We start from the raw sequence: 17,874 nt of genomic DNA on the forward strand, positions 1-17,874 counted from the left end.
AAGTACAGCCAGGTAGCATTAAAGGAAACATTCAAAATAACAATCAACCTGCTCCAATCTAATTCCGTCAAGGTTGTTTCTGAAAGTGTTGAGTGTCTCATCGCTGCAGCCCACAAACCACATTGACGCCATTCATGCTGAATGTCCAAGCGTCTGCTCACAGCCCCACACAATCTGTGATGAAGGCACCTGTGAACCTGTGAACCGGCATTCACAAGTCCCTGGTCCACATTTGGAGACATATTTCCGCATGAAGCTCTCAACTCAGTGTACATGGTCTATAGGCTGTCATGCACTGGTATGTACGTATTTCCACCAGAATCTCAGTATGATATGCTCTGCGGAGTGTGACATAGCAAGCACATAGCAGTAGCAAGCAGCTATGGTGAACAGATCTCCATTTTGTGTGGAACTACACAATATTTTGAACTCAAATCCAGCATCTTGCACATTGGAGTGGTGTCCTGCATTTCACTGTCAGCAGCAAACATTTTGTTTTCATCAGCAGCCGTAGATGGAGCGTTCTGCAGCAACAACTGCATGCTCGCCGCTCCTGCTCATTAATTGTCCACCGCGATGTCAGGGCAGGATGTGAGAAGGGCACACAGCCACCGGAGCAGTAGTACCTCAGAATGTGTGCATGTTAAAGCTATGACAACTTAAAACTTCCTGGGGTGCTCATAAAATAAAATTCAAAACAAAACTGCATTTATCCATTGCAGAAAGGGCCCTACTGTGGAAAAGTTAAACACTGACAGCAGGGCTGGACATTAATTGAATTGTTAGTGACTTTTATACATGTTCTTAAATAGGTTTATTTTGGCAGTTCATCTTTTAGAACAAAAAAAAAACTATATAACTTTTCCACAACACTGTTTGCTAATGTAGTTAATGATTGTTAATCATTGACTGAGGTTCAGGCGGTGGACCCCTCAACCTCCTCCTCCTGCAACCACTCTTCCACTTTAAACCACACCTAAAGCCCTATTTATACAGGCCTATCCCAGCAGCTCTGGTTGTCTCTGCTCTCTCGACCCCACCCTCCCACCTCATGTCTCCAACATCTTCACCTTAATACAATCTTCTTAATCATCAACTTTCTTTCCTTTTTGTTTACAAAAAGGAAAAGAACCATGTGCGTAGCTCTGAAACGTGTGTCCCAGGCAATGACGCAAATCTTCGTTGACAGAAATGTTGAAATATAATATTTACAGCAGTGGAACACGTTGTCCTCCCATCTATGTCCATTTTCATACATTTTTGAAAAAGCTCCAGAGAGCCACTGGGAGGGCGCTAAAGAGCTGCATGCAGCTCCGGAGCCGCAGGCTGCGGACCCCTGGGCTAGGCTGATCACCTGAGACAGAGCCCCATGCTGAGTCTCTACCCAGCCAACTCTAATCGAGCCATCATCGGCCTATCATCAATCTATCATCATTACTATTATCAATAAACATTCTCTCATATTTTATTGTTGTGGCATGGTCTTTGCTAGTGAATTTGGTTAGAGGAGATGGTAACAAAAAAGTAGCTCTTCTTGTATAATTGGAAAACTAAATCAAGATCTGAGCAAAGATCTTCACGTTGAGCCTTTACTATTGCAAGTTAATTCTAATTTTAACTTTGTAAGTTTGATTAAATGTGTAGCATTTCAATTTGTACTTTTTACTGCACAAATCCTCAAAAATCACAGTACACCTACTCACAAAACTGAGAGAGGAGTTAGATGCTGTATACAGAAAGTAACCGCATAGATTTTTATGAACTGTGACTAAGCCTGGTGAACATAGGTCTAATTACTCAGAGTTTGCTGGCAAACAACAGTTGCAGTAACAATGACAACAGGCTGCCTCGATAAATCATCCTGTCTTGTGCCTGAGTTTATTGCAGCTCTTATTAGAGACAGATGAAATGACAGAGAGTGTTATGCATTACCTGGGATGCCAACAGCATCCCTAAATGTCTGCCACTTAATTTGCTGAGCACACACACACACACACACACACAATGTACTCATCTATTGCTTTTCGCTCCTATCTTGGCTGCGCTGATTGATTAGATATTGAAATCGGCCTGTCAGCGCATTTTGGAGAGGTACTCATCTGATAATGAATGCAACACCTTGGCTAGGAGCTAATTATAGTACAGACACAACTTGGTGGTGCTGTCTCACTCGCTCTGAGCTTGCACAGGAGAACCGATGAGGCAGCGACACAGATGACCACTCCATTCCCACACTCCAAAACACCGCCTAAATATTTCCAATGTCCACTCCAACAATCCAACTTTTACAAGTACCGAAATAAAAGCAATAGTCACACCGGGCTAGAGGGTTACCTGATCTGCAACAGCGCGAGCCAATTTGTCCATTCTGGAACCGGCCTCTGCAATCTTCTTAGCAGCGTTGATCACATCTGAGGAGTTCTTCAGGGGGCCTTTCCCTCTGTGCGAGAGTTTGAAAAGGGAGAGAGAAAAGACATGGTGGGTGAGTGAGTGGGGACAGGGACGCACAGACTACACTTTAAAGACTGCTCTCCCAGTGTCACAAAGGCCGCTGCCAGCTCGCTAATTTGCTAAGGCTGGCAGGGGGCATATGAGACTCTGTTATCGAAAGAGAGAACCAGATTCCCCAGATAATGGGTGGAACAAAATACCCCTTGCTTTATCCCTAATGATGTGGTACAGAAACTCCTTGTGGGAATATGTTATTTTTTCTAGCTTGTGCAAAAAGTTCATCTTATTTCTTTCAGTTGACTAAGCGTCTTGGTTGTTGAGTCACTTAGGTCCAAAATAAATAATAATAGTGCACGGAGGCAACAGCTACAATCACTCATGGCTAATCACTGGTGGTGCTCTTTGTTCAATTTGGGTTCTTCTGTGCCTTACAATTATTGTGCCTCCCTCCATGAGACTGATAACTATCAGCCAGGCATCGGGGACTTGGATATGCAGGGCCCCAGATGGAGAGATTAAGAGAAAAGCTAGTGGCTTTGAGTAAACACTCAACTATAGATACAGTATATCAGTAGATCAGAACGCTGTAGTCTTGTCTCAGAGAAACAAAGCTTGGCTCTAGGTCACTTTAAAGAGTCTTCTTCTTTCCAACTTGCAACACTACATATATGACAAAACGATTCATGTCATTCAACTTTCTGAGGAATGTAAATTTGTTGTTACAAATAGGGCTGGGCAATTAATCAAATGGCACTGATCTGAAGTCTGTGTTTAGGTTAATGAAATCAATAATGAAAACCAAAATATAATTCTATAAAACATTCAAATCTATCCATATGATGTATAGTAATAGTTCTAAATATAATATAATATCAGAATTGATCGTACTTTTTGTACTTTAAGACGCTACTTTTCCCCACACTTCGAACACACTGCGGCCCATACAACAGGGTTGACACTAGGTCATATAGGGAATCGGACAGGAGGAAGTGACGACATGACCCGTGACGACATGGCGGGAGCCGGGCGGAAGTAAACAGGTGGTCGACCGTAGTAAACATGGCGAACGGTCCCGCTAATTCTGCTGATCCATCAATAATTTTCACTCTTGGGTTAGGTTTAACTTTCTCCCCGGCATCATATGACTGACAGATTGATACTTGAACATTGAGAATGTATGGTGTACATAGGCCTACGTGTGGATAATCTTGTTTTCAAGGAGTATTAGGATAGTCGTATCATATTCATAATTTAGAAAGAAATAGTGTTAAATGGGCGTGCATTGAATGTAAAACAAAGAATTGTGAAAATGTAAATCACATGGGTCTGGGTTCAACCCTAAACCCTAACCCTAACCTTAACCCTAACCCTAACCTTAACCTTAACCCTTAACCTTAACCCTAACCCTAACCCTAACCTTAACCCTTAACCCCTAAACCTAAGCCTAAGTTTTAGGTTTCCTTCGTTTGGTTAAAACTAGTTCATACCATGACTTTGTATTAGCAAAAGTGTAGCTAACTCATCCCAAAAAAAATGTTAAACTCGAGATAATAAAGCTCCGTGCAGTAATCGAAAACACGAACTCTTTGCGCCAAGCCATGTCTCTAACCATCAGGCCAGCAAGTCTGCTAAGTTGGTGCTGCGAGACAGTAAATTTAGCTCTCTCATCACCAGGTGTAGCAAAATGGTGTAGCATAATGGTGAACCCCAAGTGATTTGGGCCGCAAGAGCGCCGCCATCTTGGATTTCGTAACTTCCTGTCCGATTCCCTATATGACCTAGTGCCAACCCATACAACAATGCAGGTAATTTATAGATTTTTACTGGCTAACCGCCACCGGGGGGCACTCCAGCAGGAAGCACAACCATTTGTCACGCTGTAGAAGAAGATGTCAGTTTGTTTATTACAATCAGACTTAAATTCATGGAGAAATTGGTCTAATGAGGAAGTGAATCTAGATACGGCGGAACACAAAGACACACGCGTGGCACGGACATGCGATATACTGCGGCCTGTACTTTAGAACCTGCCGCATTGAAATGAGACTTTCTTGTCCCGAACTGACCATGATATCACAAATGAAACAACGTAACACTCGATAAGTACGAGCTCAGGAGCAGATGAACCAGATGTGAAGACATAGACACAGGTAAATCAGCTCACACAGTCATCAAGGACAGAAGGGACAGTAGGGACAGTTGGGATGTGTTTTTGTTTGTTAAGCTTCAAAATGCTGTGTGTTTTCACTATTCACTGAGAAATTAGTCTAGACCCGCGGCGCAGCGGACCACGGCACAGCGAGACCCCCAGTTCAAAAGACAACCGGCATGTGTAAATATCTTATGTTACAACTTGGGCACTTGCGGTTTATTGACAGGTGAGGCCCTTCTTGTTTCGTTGTAAATTTAGTTGGAGCGGCTTTTATTCAGGAGCACTTTATAGCCCGAAAAGCACGGTATTTATTTTTTGCTATGTTGCCCAGCACTACTTACAAACTATTTAATCAATTGTAAATGGTCGATTCAGTATATGTTCTTTAAATGCATAAAAAGCTAATGAAGAGTCTCCTGGAGCTTTGATTGTATCGGCACATACTATTTGCTGCACGTGTTACCTTGTGAAGTCGGTCATCTCCATCATGATCATACACATCTGTTTGGCCAGCACGATGATGTCGTTGCCGTTGTCGTCCCACTTGGCCACCTCGGCGTCCAGCTTGCACTTCTCCTGTCTGAAGCTCTCCACTTGCTCTGCAATCTTGGCCTTCTCCTCCTGGGGCAACTGCGCCATGATGGCCTACAGGGTCCACACACAGAGGAAGGCATTGAAAAACAGCTTGTTAATAACCACATCCGCGTGAAATAAATTAGAAAAACTGCTCTCGGCAAAGAGTTTAGGTAAAGATAAGTTTGAGAGGAGTTCAATGGGAAAAGCCTGAGTAAGAAAGGGATTAGTAGCAGAACGGCGGCATAAAGGCAGCGGTATAAAAGGCCAGGGCTCTAGCTCTTAGTTCAATTTCTCTGCCTGGTGTGTTTTTTAATCCACCTTTTACAAAAACTTTCTGCAGTCTCTGAAACACTTCAAAATAAACTCCTAAACTTTACATTTAATGATTGGCTCCACTTCAAAGCCCTCAACATCCCATTGCAATGAAGAGCAAATCCATAGCTTTCACTCCTTTTTTTCCCACAGGAAGAACACATTGGTGGCCTTGAGCTTGCAGTCTTTCGGGGGCAGGACCAAAATGGCATAAATCTTGTGGCAAGGTCACAAGCGCAGTTAGGACCCGGTATTATTTGGGAGATAAATGTATAATTACCTTCTTAGAGCAGAGAATGAATAATGCATTTGTTCAACATTAAGTCAGGGAGGTGAGATGGAAGGAAGAGTAACCTGGTTTCCATTAGGTCGATTCTATTGACTCCACAGAAATGGGGAGAAAATGAGTACAGTACAAAAAAGCCCAAGCTGCTCTTGTTTTTTAACCTCATCTATTATTGACTGTCCTCCAACAAGTCTAACACCCTTAATAAAATAATCGGCCTAGTCGATTCCTCTTATCCCTTGACCAGACGTCCCCAGTTGCAATAAAGCTGCTGAGAGCTTGAGTTCAACCTTCCCTGGTCAGAACACAAGGGAATCAACAAATCATCATAAGTAAACCATAAATATATATTTACTTGACACTTAAAAGAAGTAGATTGAGAAGTTATAATATTATATTTTTGAAATGTATATAGGACATTTTATGACACGGTTTTTTACACTTTTGAATATTGTACCATCCATTGTATCATACCAACTGAATATTTTTTACACATTCTTGACCAAAAATTAATTTCTATCACTACACTCTCTTAGATGAATGGACATTTCTGAACTGTGATCATTTTGTACATTTTATATATATAAATAATAGATGGTTGTATAATTAACATATATAATTATTAATATACATATATATAATTATACAAATAAACTACTTGTGTTTATCATTACGTGCTTTATTTATTAAGATATAGTTCATTTAAAATAGGAAATACTGATATTTTAAGGTTATTATGACAGTGGCATAGTGTTAAGGTACTTTACTGTCTCCATAAGGAAATTTGTCCTCTGCATTTGACCCATCCTTCAATGCCGCTGACCTGTCATCTCCTGATCTTTGAGCTCCGTTTGGTCAGGAATACCATAGCTGGAAGATTTGACCTATTGTGCATGTTTCGTGTTGATGGGCTGCCACCGTGCCACTAAAGTAGTTTCAATTTTTATCATGATATTTTCTGGAACAGTATGTACAGTAGCACATTAAAATGTGCTATCTTGACAGTATTAATAAACACAAAGGTTGTGTGGTAGTAACAATAACAATGGTAAGTAAAAATATAGCCGCAAGCGGCAATGATCGGCCCTCGCCACGCCGCCGCCACACCGCCGCCACGCCGCAAGAGGAGGGGGCGCTAACGCGCCCCAATTGTCCTTTTATCACGCCTACTGCTGAATCTGTGACGCTGTCACATGTTCTCCCCTTTGTTTTACCATCAAAAAGCAATTTTATTTTGAATTCTTGGCAAAATGTGCGGCTTTGCCGCACAGACACCGTGACTCTTTGAATGAAAATGTGGATAACTTTTGATGGTCCTGAAGATGAGTCTCACCAAATTTCAGGTTAATAGGGCTGACGCCCTGGGAGGAGTTTGTGAAAGTCTAAAGTGTAAACATGTTCTGGCCCCATTGGAATAACATGGGAGGTTTCGGTCATCGTTACGGCAACGCCATAACAATTATGACATGGGTCTCATTGACTTTTTTGATGGGGATGCTAAAATTGAGTTGTGTGTCAAATTTCATATAATTTCGCAAAACTAAACATTTAACCTCCATATAAAATCTGTAGGGGGCGCTGTGGCGCCAAATGAATTTATTTCACTTCAAGTAGGTTTAGGGCAAAGAGTTTAACAACTGATTCTAATTTGACGCAATTCGGACTTTATCTGCGCAAACGGCAGAAATTTTAAATATGGGAGATTTCTGAAATTTTTGTTACAGTTTGCGGCTTCGCCGCACAGAGACCGTGAGAGGTATCAATGTAATTTGGATAACTTTTGATGTCCCACTCCTCAGTAGCATTTTCACCAAATTTCAGCTTTTTAGGGCCAACGCCCTGGGAGGAGTTCGTAAAAGTACGACGTTTGGAAAGACTCCGAAGTCATGTTTAGCCATTTTTGAAGCAATATGGCCGACATTTGGTTCGGGGGACGGCGTTGCCGTAATAATATTTTTTACTTCTCTTGTCACCATCTACCTCTGCGCCAAATTTCATGATTCTACGATCAGATTTTTTTTGGGTCATTTCCCATCTCTCAATGCATTTTTGGTACATTTGGTGGCGCTGACGCGCCAATTTTTTTTATTTTAGAAAAGGGAAATAGCCAGAATGTAGAGAGGCACGATTTTTAGAGGTGTGCAAATTTTTGTGACTTTTCGTCAATGTTCACTGGGTGAAAAATAGGGGGGTTGGTCCAGAGAAGAAGAAGAAGAAAGAAAGAAAGAAAGAAAGAATAATATTCCGATGCGAAAACAATGTTTCCCATTTTTCAAATATCATAAACTATACATTTTCGGAAAGCGCTCGCGCTTTCCTACCTCATGGTGTGGGTCCCTGGTCACTGACGGGTACTTTCGATAATTTTGAGTGGGCTCCGCCTACTTTGTGTTTTTGGCCCTCTATACAGTAATAATGTTCAATTTTTGCATTACATGCTTATATGCACGGAACATGCAAGAGATGGGGAACGTATTCGTGAGCTACTTAGCGCAAATGAGTGCTTTATATGGGGATGACGACCGCTTCGCGGTCGTCATCCCAATGTAAAGTGCTCGTTTAGTGCGAACTTTTGCACGGGCTTCGCCCGTTTACAACGGTAATGTTCCATTTTCCTACAACTAATTAGTATGCACGGGGCGTGCATGAGTGAAGGAGTGCGTTAGTGAGTGTTTGGAAGTGGGCGAGCGCTTCGCGCTCGATTTTGTGCGCACTACGTGCGCACTTTCGCAGCCGTGCTTCGCACGGCCTTACGAGATTAATAGGCCTCTCGCCAGCTTGTGGCGCTCGGGCCTAATAAAATTTGAATGGATTTAAATGGAGAATGGGACGACATAAAAATGTGTCACTTGGCTCATGTTTCCTGGAGGGAAAACAAAAAATACAACCCCTCTTTGTTTTCAATTGTATAACTTTTATAAGACTTGGGGGAGTGACCACAAAGAAAAGCTTGATAAAAATAAACATTGTAGGCCAGCAGTTGTGACCGTATCTTTGGCCTCGCTGATCACTACGGTCCGGGGCTTTGATGGGAGTTTGTCTGAGCAAAACCAAAAGCCAAACAACATAAACAAACAAGCCAAATAAGGCCCCTTAAGCCCAGGCTAGATTTCTTCAGTCGCTGGTGCCAAGACAAAACCAGCGAGAGCACAGCCGCAAATCCCATGAAACAATGTGTGGGGTGAAAACAATATGCATGTTTAAAACAAAGCCTGCGCCATTATAAGTATTTAAGACGCACAAAGAGGAAAAATAATACAAAACTACTGACGATGGGAATTGTGGAATTTTTTTGCTTCAGGGACCTTCTTGCTCCTTTTCCTGACTTTGTTTATCCTAGTGTGTCGCACCAGTCTGCAAATTAAACGCTCCCCTATAGGACGTTAACAAATTAGACGGATCCCTTAATTAAATGCTGCCTTCGTGGCTTGGTTATTAAGCACTAATGGGCTTTAAGAAGTAAACTTTAACTAGTAATCCCTGCGCCAACTACAAAGCTTTTTTTTTTAAAACGGCTTCTTCCTGTACTTAAAGATATTTGCAGAACTGCACTGTTGTCAAGGGTGATAAATGAGTGCTTTAAAATTATGGTCTGTTGACAGAAGCACTTAACAGTTGCAACATGGAGAACTCGGTTTTCTGGCATTAAAAACGGATTAACACAATTTATTAAAAGGCAGAGTTTGAGGAGAGAATATTTAATTGCAAAGTGTTATTTAAGGTCTCTGACTCGCTATTTGTGCTAATAGTGCCAACTGTTCATACTAAAAATAACTCAGCCTTAAACCATGCATAGCACATCTTAGTGAGCGGTCTCTGTTTACTGTCGAGTTGGCGGCGGCTTAACAGTATGTACTATGGGCCTAAGGGGGGAGCACAGAGGGCCGCGATTATGAAACAAAGTCCGTGATGATGGAGCGAAGACACAGAGGCTGATGACACACGGAGCTAATGCTGCAAAATGACAGCAAAGTAACTTATAACACCAGGCATCTCTAGCCCCACCAACATTGTTTAATAAACAAGTTTCTTATTTTAGGTGAATTGACAACGCAGATTAATTCATAGCTACTGTAACTGTTTACAAAGAGAGTCTGGTGACAAGTTAATTAGTCCTATATATATATTCTAACAAAACCATTTTAATTGGTGAAGTGAAATGTTGGAGTCATATGTGAAATTATAAATAAAATGTCTTATTTTATGCATGAACTCCATTTATTAAACCTACTTCTCCCCTTTGCTTTACAAATAGGGGCATTATTGTGTACTGAAAATGTCAATGTTTTGGGAAAGGTTTGCAGCTGGCTGTAATTTTTAAAAGAAAAATGTTGATAACTTTTGATGGTCCACTCCTGAAGATGAGCCTCACCCAATTCTAGGTTAATCGGGCTAACGCTCTAGGAGGAATTTGTAAGTGTAAGTATGTTCAAAATTTATAGATTTGGTGGTTTTCCCATTGGAATAACAAATATAACACTGACTTTTTTGATCGGGACGGCAAAATACATTTTCTGCCAAATTTAATTTTCTGCCAAATTTAATAACATTTAAAAAAAACATAATATTTTGTCCTCATATACAATTTAGTTTTCTCTCGTGCCAAATGAATTTGTTTAACTTAAAGTAGGTATACGGCGAAGGTTTTAACAACTGATTCAAATTTAAAGCAATCCAGACTTTGTATGCACAAACAAAAGTTTGGGAAATTTTTATGGAAATAATAGGCCTCTCACCAACTTGTGGCGCTCGGGCCTAATTATAATGTGCTTTTAAAAACGGTTTGAAAAATCTAAAAAACAATTATTCGATTAATCGAAGAAAAGAGGTGCAGCCCTACATATAAGTATGTACTTAGTACCTTTCTGTCAAAAAAAGATGTCAAAATTTGAGACATACAAAGCCTGTTTTTAGACTAATCAATCCACAGGTCTTTAGTCAACCAAGAAGTTCTTTAGTCGACTACAGACCTAATCATCCAGTAAGAGCTTTACACTACAGCATTGTGTTACTTGGCAAGTATAACCACACAATACATGATAGCAATGAACAGTAAACTGTATTTTATGCTATTTAGGATCCCCGTTAGTTATTACCGCAGCAATATCTATTATTCCTGGGGTCCATACAAACATTGTTATTGAAGCAACGACATCTATTCAAGTATCTCAGATGTAAGCAACTGTTTTACTTGTTAGAAATATATTTGAGAAAAATAACTAACAGCAATTCCAGGCAAGGATAATTTTATACAAAATAAAGCATAAGCTGTGAGTAGCTGTAATTGCTGGCTAATAATAGGGAAGTCGAGAGTGCACTGTAACTCTCTGACCTCGAAGACTCCAGGGTAATCATTAGCATATCCACATATCCAAACATCAGTTATTCACCCATTGCTATAATTAACTGCAGAGCAATATAATCTTTCAAATAGCTGCTTATAAAGGCATATTGAAGCGGGAGGCATACATTGTCAGCAGTTGTAGGTATTTGTATAACTGGAGCTAAAATCTACTATTTCTATGCGACAAAGAACCAGTGTTAGAAGTTTGGAAGATGGTACATTTTGTAGGATAAGTACAGCTACAGGAGAAAAACATTGCCTCAAATAACAGTAAAAGTATCACATATTAAAATATACTTAAATAAATGTATTGAAGTACATTTTACTTTTAATTTAAAAAGTATTCTGAGCAGATTTTTGATCATATTAAACTGTGAAATATGATGATCATGGTGTGATCATGATGTGTTCATGGTGTGACCAGCAGAAATGATACAAGAAGTACTTTTTACTTTACTTTTACAGTCCTTTTCATGTCATCAATTGTACAGTAGTAGAAAGCACAAATCCCTCCTCTCAGAGCTAGTGAATTAAAAGTAAGCCACTGCAAAATGTACTCAATTACAATTTTTAGGTATGATATCTGTGCTTTACTTAACTATAATATGATACTTTTGTACTTTATTACTTTCCACCACTGCAAATAACTGGAGCATGTTAGTGGAAGACAGGGCACTGGCCCGCTCCCGCAATTGTGAAAATGAAATGTGGTTAAGGTCCCATAGAACCAAACAGCTTTTACAGTACATTGCATATACATTCATTTGGTGGTAGCAATTATTTCCTTTTTCTGGATATCTACAGAGACAACTCTCAAACGAACCAGAGCCGTTTTCTCATGCGAGAGCTTGGAAAATGAGATTTACCTCTGAGAAATATGGTGGAAAACCGAAGTCAAATTGTCTTTTTAAAATAAGGGATCAAGAGAAGTTGGGGAGATAACGTGAGGGATTTGTTCTGTATTTCCAATTCACAGCGAAAAATGCTTTTGAATGAGCTTGTGAACACAAAGCAGAGCCGGGGTAAACACATGAGCCAATTGGTGCATCAGGGGAGCAGAAGAGCACCCCACCGCCACCGCCACCGCCCCTCCCATCTCCGCCTGCCTTTCCCCTGCTCGAGAATTCACTTATCCCCAAATCCCTTCCCCTACTTTCCTGATAACAACAAGGAGCGGGCCTTGGGAGCTTAACATAGTGGCAAATCCAGCCCAGGGAGTGCACTTGCCAATACACTCCGGTTACGTCTGTAGGGATTAGCGCGCTTTCCGGGTCTCCTCACCGGGGCGCGTCGTCTTGAAATGACTTTAATTTGTTTCATTTGAAATAAACTGCCCCGACACTCAAGAGTTCAATTTTATGGATGACCTATCAACAGTGTTATCCAATCAGAGTGTGGAGACGTTGTGTGGGAGCGGAAGGGTGTATCGTGTTTGGTTCCCTCTGTGCCGCGCTGTATAGAACCAGAGTTAGCGTGTGCATGTCCTAATGGAAATAGACACTGTGCACAGGCCCGGCTCCCGTGTGGCTTTGACTGCCTGCTCATTATGCGTGTTTGCTCTATTAACTTTGCTTTTGGCTTAAGTGACAAGTGGAGCGGCGCGTGCACGGGGAAATAGCAGGGTAGCGGGGAAAGTGAGCCGCGTACTTAGCAAAGGAAGTGACATTGTAAGGTTTTGGATCAACGCTATTTTGAAGATGACTTGATGGTAAATTATTGTGTGGTACAATGGGGAAAAAAAGTACTAATAATACTGGTATTATCAGAAATAGTAGCGGTGGTACAATACTACTGCACAGTTTTAGATGATGTTTTGCAGTTTCAGAAATCAACATTCAAAAGTAAATAATACTATGAGTATTTAATAGCCAAGATGGAATAAGATTTCTAAAATGGTTGAAGCGCCTTGGTATTTTGTTGTCAGATTTTACCCTACAGACAACCAAAAGCTGTAAAAGTAACCGCTCTTCAAACAGCACCTGTCTAGATTTGGAATTATAGAGTACATGTACCCACACAGGATGAAACTCTAATGTTTTCATGGATCTTGGTGACAAGACCAGCAGTAGCAATAGTAGCAGTAAGGGTTATAAAGGCAGTTGAGTAATTAAATAGTGTGGTAAGATGAAAGGCACAGTACAGTTTCTATTGAACATAAATTGTTCGGTGTAAGTGTTACTTAATTTCTATTTCATAGCAGTATAGATTATATGGATACATGTTTATTGTGCTGTAATATGTTTAAGATGATGTTTTGTGTCTTTTTGGCTGAGGTGAGTATATTGGTAACACACTGAAAAAGCATAACAAGACGCAGATATCTTGAGCCCATCGAGGGCCTGCCAGGGCTCCTCCCGTTGTGCTCCTGTCTGCGAGTACAGAGGAGGGCGGATTAGGCGTGTCTACACACACAGAACACACATCGCCGGCATGTGCACTTGGCATGACGGTCCTATGTACGACAGACTGCTTCATCCACAGCAGAGGCGACTAATCACAGCCAACATAACTTTTATTGATGTGTGTGATGTTTCTTTCTGGGAAGGCATGCACAGTTTCTATGAGGAGAAAACAAGCAATGTCAATTAAGAGTGTGACAAGCTGTGACGTTTAGAGTGTACTACAAGATGTTACATGAAATGAACACTTAATTTTTAGCACGTTAGCTGAAGATTGCAGAGACTTTCGTGTTTTTGCTAATAAACTGTGATCATCTTGTCATGTCACACTTCAATCCAGTGTATAACGCACTTCATGACTTTAACACACAATGATGAAGGAGCATGCAGTAAATGCAGACTATTCCCAAGAGGACGAGATGAGCTGCCCACTCAGAGAGGCTGCTAGAAGTAGTGTGTGTGTGTGTGTGTGTGTGTGTGTGTGTGTGTGTGTGTGTGTGAAGCTCAGATGGCCGTGCACAGTGACGCCACAGGGGCCGTTGTGGGTGTTTACATATACATATATACATGGAAAGCAGAGATGATTCTCATACTGGGACTCCCACGGACTCCTGAAATGTCTGTCCAAAAACACACTTATGTTGTTTAACAGTATCACATAGAGTTGGAGTCAGAAAAGTTTTCAAAGAAAATTGGCATCTCTGAATGTGAATGAATAAATTGGGATCTCTTTTTGTAATTTATTTTATCAGGCAAATAACGCTGAGTACACCTCAGTAGACATCGAGTTAACGTACTACAGTTTGGAGAATGTCTGGGCAATATGAACATTTAATGTACATGGACAGTGACTGCTGGACAAGTAGAGCAGAAGCATGCATTACTTATGCTTATGCTAATTATGAATGTTAATTTGGATTTCTCAAAAAGCTTTGTCAATTTGAGGCCAAAATCAGCAACATTTCTTGACTCTATTATTCAAAGTGTATTTACATTCATCTGTTTAAGCCTAACCAGGACTTTTGGAATTGAGTTAATTGTGTTTTGAACATGTTTGTCACGGTGCACTCTGCATATTCTTTTGAGAGACCGGTCTGAAATACCTTCTCACACTTCAAAAAGTGCCAAATGGGTCAAGCGGTGCCAATCATATATATCTCATATTACCCAGCATTAGTTAATGTCCATGTTATTCCCTCGTGAGTGCTGGAATATGAAAGACATAGCCAGTTCTACTTAAGCCGAGTGCCACAAGGAGAGGCAAGGGGCCAAATCACAACTGCTGCCATCCACAATCCATTCACCACGCAGCATACCGCAAAAGCGGCTGCTGTAGCTGGAGGCCAGCATGCTCTGATACTCTGCTAATGTTCTTTAAGCCTGGGCCCAAGTAAAAATCACGACAATAAAGAACCCAGACGCCCCAGTGCTCACAGCCGAGCCTTGGTACCAAACAAGAATGCATTTGTTATTTTTGTCTGCCATCTAAAGGGGATTTGGTAATTAGTTCTTTGTTTGTGATTGAGATTTCACACCTGCCATCCCAGAGCGGGGTTTAGTTTTAAATAATACCACTTTGAAGGGTGGTACAAATGGACGTTCATGGTATGTAAGAGGAGCTAGAGAATGAATTGATGTATTGCTGTGGAACATTGGTGGGTGGACACAGAGAGTCACTTTCTGCTCCAGCCCCCAAATTACAGGCCTACATCAGAACATACAGTAAAAAATGCTATAATTTTACATTTATCATTTATTAACTGTTCATTTAAAAAATACATGTGGAAAAAATGGAAGCACTCATTACATTTCTTTCAAGCTGTGTTCGAAATCTGCTTTTTCTGAAACAGGCCTTAGCAATGGCTATTTTCTGTTGAACTACTGTACAACATATTCTCTTTTGTGCTCACAGGTTTTGTTTTCTTTCATTCAAGATGGTGCAGCTCAGCAGGCGGGAGGACAATACTCACCCTAGCGCTCTGTCCGGCAATAAGCTGGTCATCTTCAGTCTGTATGCTGGTCCTGCTGCGAGTATCATAGTCCTCCTGTTCAAAGTCCGAGTCATCTTCCAGCTCCTCTGGTGTCTAGAACAGAACAACACAAGGACAGGGCTCGGTAAACAATCATACAGTGAGGCTACAGGCAGCGTGTGGCATCCCATTGCTACTGCTCTTATACCAATGGCTCCAGTTCTCTTCTATATCCCACTAAAGACGTCACACTGAAATAAAAACATGTTTACAACACTAAGATAAAACACTTTCAATAAGAACACAATGTATTCATTAAAACTAGTTTCAAACAAATGTACTACTGTGACTGTCTAGGTTAGTGTGTCGCACAGTGGTATAGGGGTCATGAATGAAAATCAATCTACATCAATAATTTGAGTCATTATTTTTCATAGAGCCTGGGACTGAAGGCCGAAAGTAGTGACACGTTCCAAATGTCCGTAAAAATACATTGGCAAACACAGAGTAAAAAGTAAAAAACAACAACCTGATAAACTGCTTGGTTACTACTGGTAAATACACACATTACACTATAATGTCAGAATACTTTGAACAAATGATAGGTTTTGTTACTTAGTCTTTTTACTGGAGCATCGTATAATCTTCACCGGTGTAACATTAGGCTAACAGAAAAATCTCAGGGTCTGAAAACACAATCCTGAGCTCTGTAATGTGTTAGGATTGTTTTATTAGTTCCATCGCAATCTTACTTAAATTGAACTCTTGAATTGAATGTATCTGTCTTATATAAAATCAAATTTAAATAAAACATAAAAACGTTCTTTTTCTCAAAGTTGGTAGCAAAAATATTTCAGCTGCTCACATGGGAGAATTTATGAGAACTGAGAGAATTATTTAAGCTGGTGAGTTATCATTTTTAAAAAGTGGTCATACCAAGTTTAATGCCCAATCTCTAAGCAGGAGGGGGCCTGGTATGTACTTGGATAGGAGACCACTGTTATGGTGTCCTTAGTAAAAACGCTTCACTCACATTGCCCACAGTGTCTAAGAATGCTGGTGTATGAATGAATGTGTTTGTGTAAGCCAATGGGAGCCCATGGATACAATCTAGTTTGTCTACAGCATGTTTCTCATGGATGTTCCTTAACATGCATGGCCCTAACCAAATAATATGAATGTTCACTCAATAATAAATAGTAGCATTAGGATCAGTCTCTGAGCTAAGCTTGGTTCCCAGGGCAATGGCTGCTGGACATGTGATGTGACATGTAGGGAACAAGGGCAGTTCAGTGAATCACATGAAAATGAACATTTGTAAAGTCATCAGTGGTACACGGTGCTGACATTTATAGGGCTGCTGCAGTCAAAGCACTGACATAACCTCAGCTCCGCTGCGGAGAACAAGCCTTTTAACTGACACATACAATCTGTGACGACATGCTATTATACTGCGCTCATGTGCTCTGTACACGGTTTATGTTTCAGATAACTCTGGGTGCTGCTTTCAAACTGAGATTTGAAGTGCATCTCTCCACGACCAGCCAATTAAAGCAAATGTAATGCTATGCGCTTTCATCACAACACACCAGCATTTTCATTAAAAACAAAAAAAATAAATTAAATAAATGAAAAATATTGAGCAATATATCTTTAGCTATATGGAAGAAAGTACTAATACAATTTTTTATATCCTGTGTGAATATATATGCGATACAAAAAATATGGTGTTCTTGACCTTGTTATAGCATTGAAAAAATGAGGCATTTAACAGCATCAACCGTGACAACGGAGCCTTCCTCCATTCACACACCTCGGACACACTAAAAAAAGGCCAACACAGTTGCTTATTGCCTTTTCACAACAATAGTTATGGCATATAATATACCAGCTTGTTATATTGGCCTATATTTAAAAATAAGTTATTTATCTGAGATCTGTTTTAAACCAGTTTTATAAGTCACCATCCAACCAGCTCATTTGAAGGCGCACAGTGGTGAATTGCCTTGCTTAATCCACTGACTGCTCAGATCTGTGCTGTTATTTGGCTTAAGTAGAAATACAATTACAGCAAAGCAAAGTTACATCCAAATGTGCTGTCTCTATATGATCAAGTTAGACAACAGAGAAGGCAAAGATCTCCAAGTTGTTTCCTCAGAAAGTAATAGAACTTGGATGGGATTATGAAGGCAGCTGGTCGCAGGCAGTTCAAAGCTGCCTGTTTTACATTATTTACCAACATCAAATTATTTTCCATAATTAGATTTTCTTTACAGAGCTGTGCTGGGAAAGCTTCCAGCCTGCATAAAGTTGAATAAATGAATTACATGGTGAAAAGAGAAGGGCCAGTTAGGGTGAAAAATGCAGCAAGAAAAACATTGGTG

The 17,874-nt window shown here is 40.5% G+C and overlaps 1 protein-coding gene across 1 annotated transcript in view; it reads right to left on the minus strand.

The window, feature by feature from the left end:
• The window catches only part of ctnna2 (catenin (cadherin-associated protein), alpha 2), a 308,211-nt gene that overhangs the window by 19,771 nt on the left and 270,566 nt on the right, over nt 1–17,874 (minus strand). Inside the window, exons 14-16 of the mRNA XM_072463897.1 lie at nt 15,491–15,604; nt 5,067–5,248; nt 2,335–2,440 (exon numbers count right to left, since the gene is read on the minus strand). Coding sequence (XP_072319998.1) covers nt 2,335–2,440; nt 5,067–5,248; nt 15,491–15,604 — 402 coding nt within the window. The remainder of the gene's footprint in view (nt 1–2,334; nt 2,441–5,066; nt 5,249–15,490; nt 15,605–17,874) is intronic.

This window comes from Eucyclogobius newberryi, unplaced genomic scaffold (assembly GCF_026437365.1).
Source record: "Eucyclogobius newberryi isolate DKJ021-1_F unplaced genomic scaffold, fEucNew1.0.hap1 SCAF_4, whole genome shotgun sequence".
Lineage (NCBI taxonomy): Eukaryota > Metazoa > Chordata > Actinopteri > Gobiiformes > Gobiidae > Eucyclogobius > Eucyclogobius newberryi.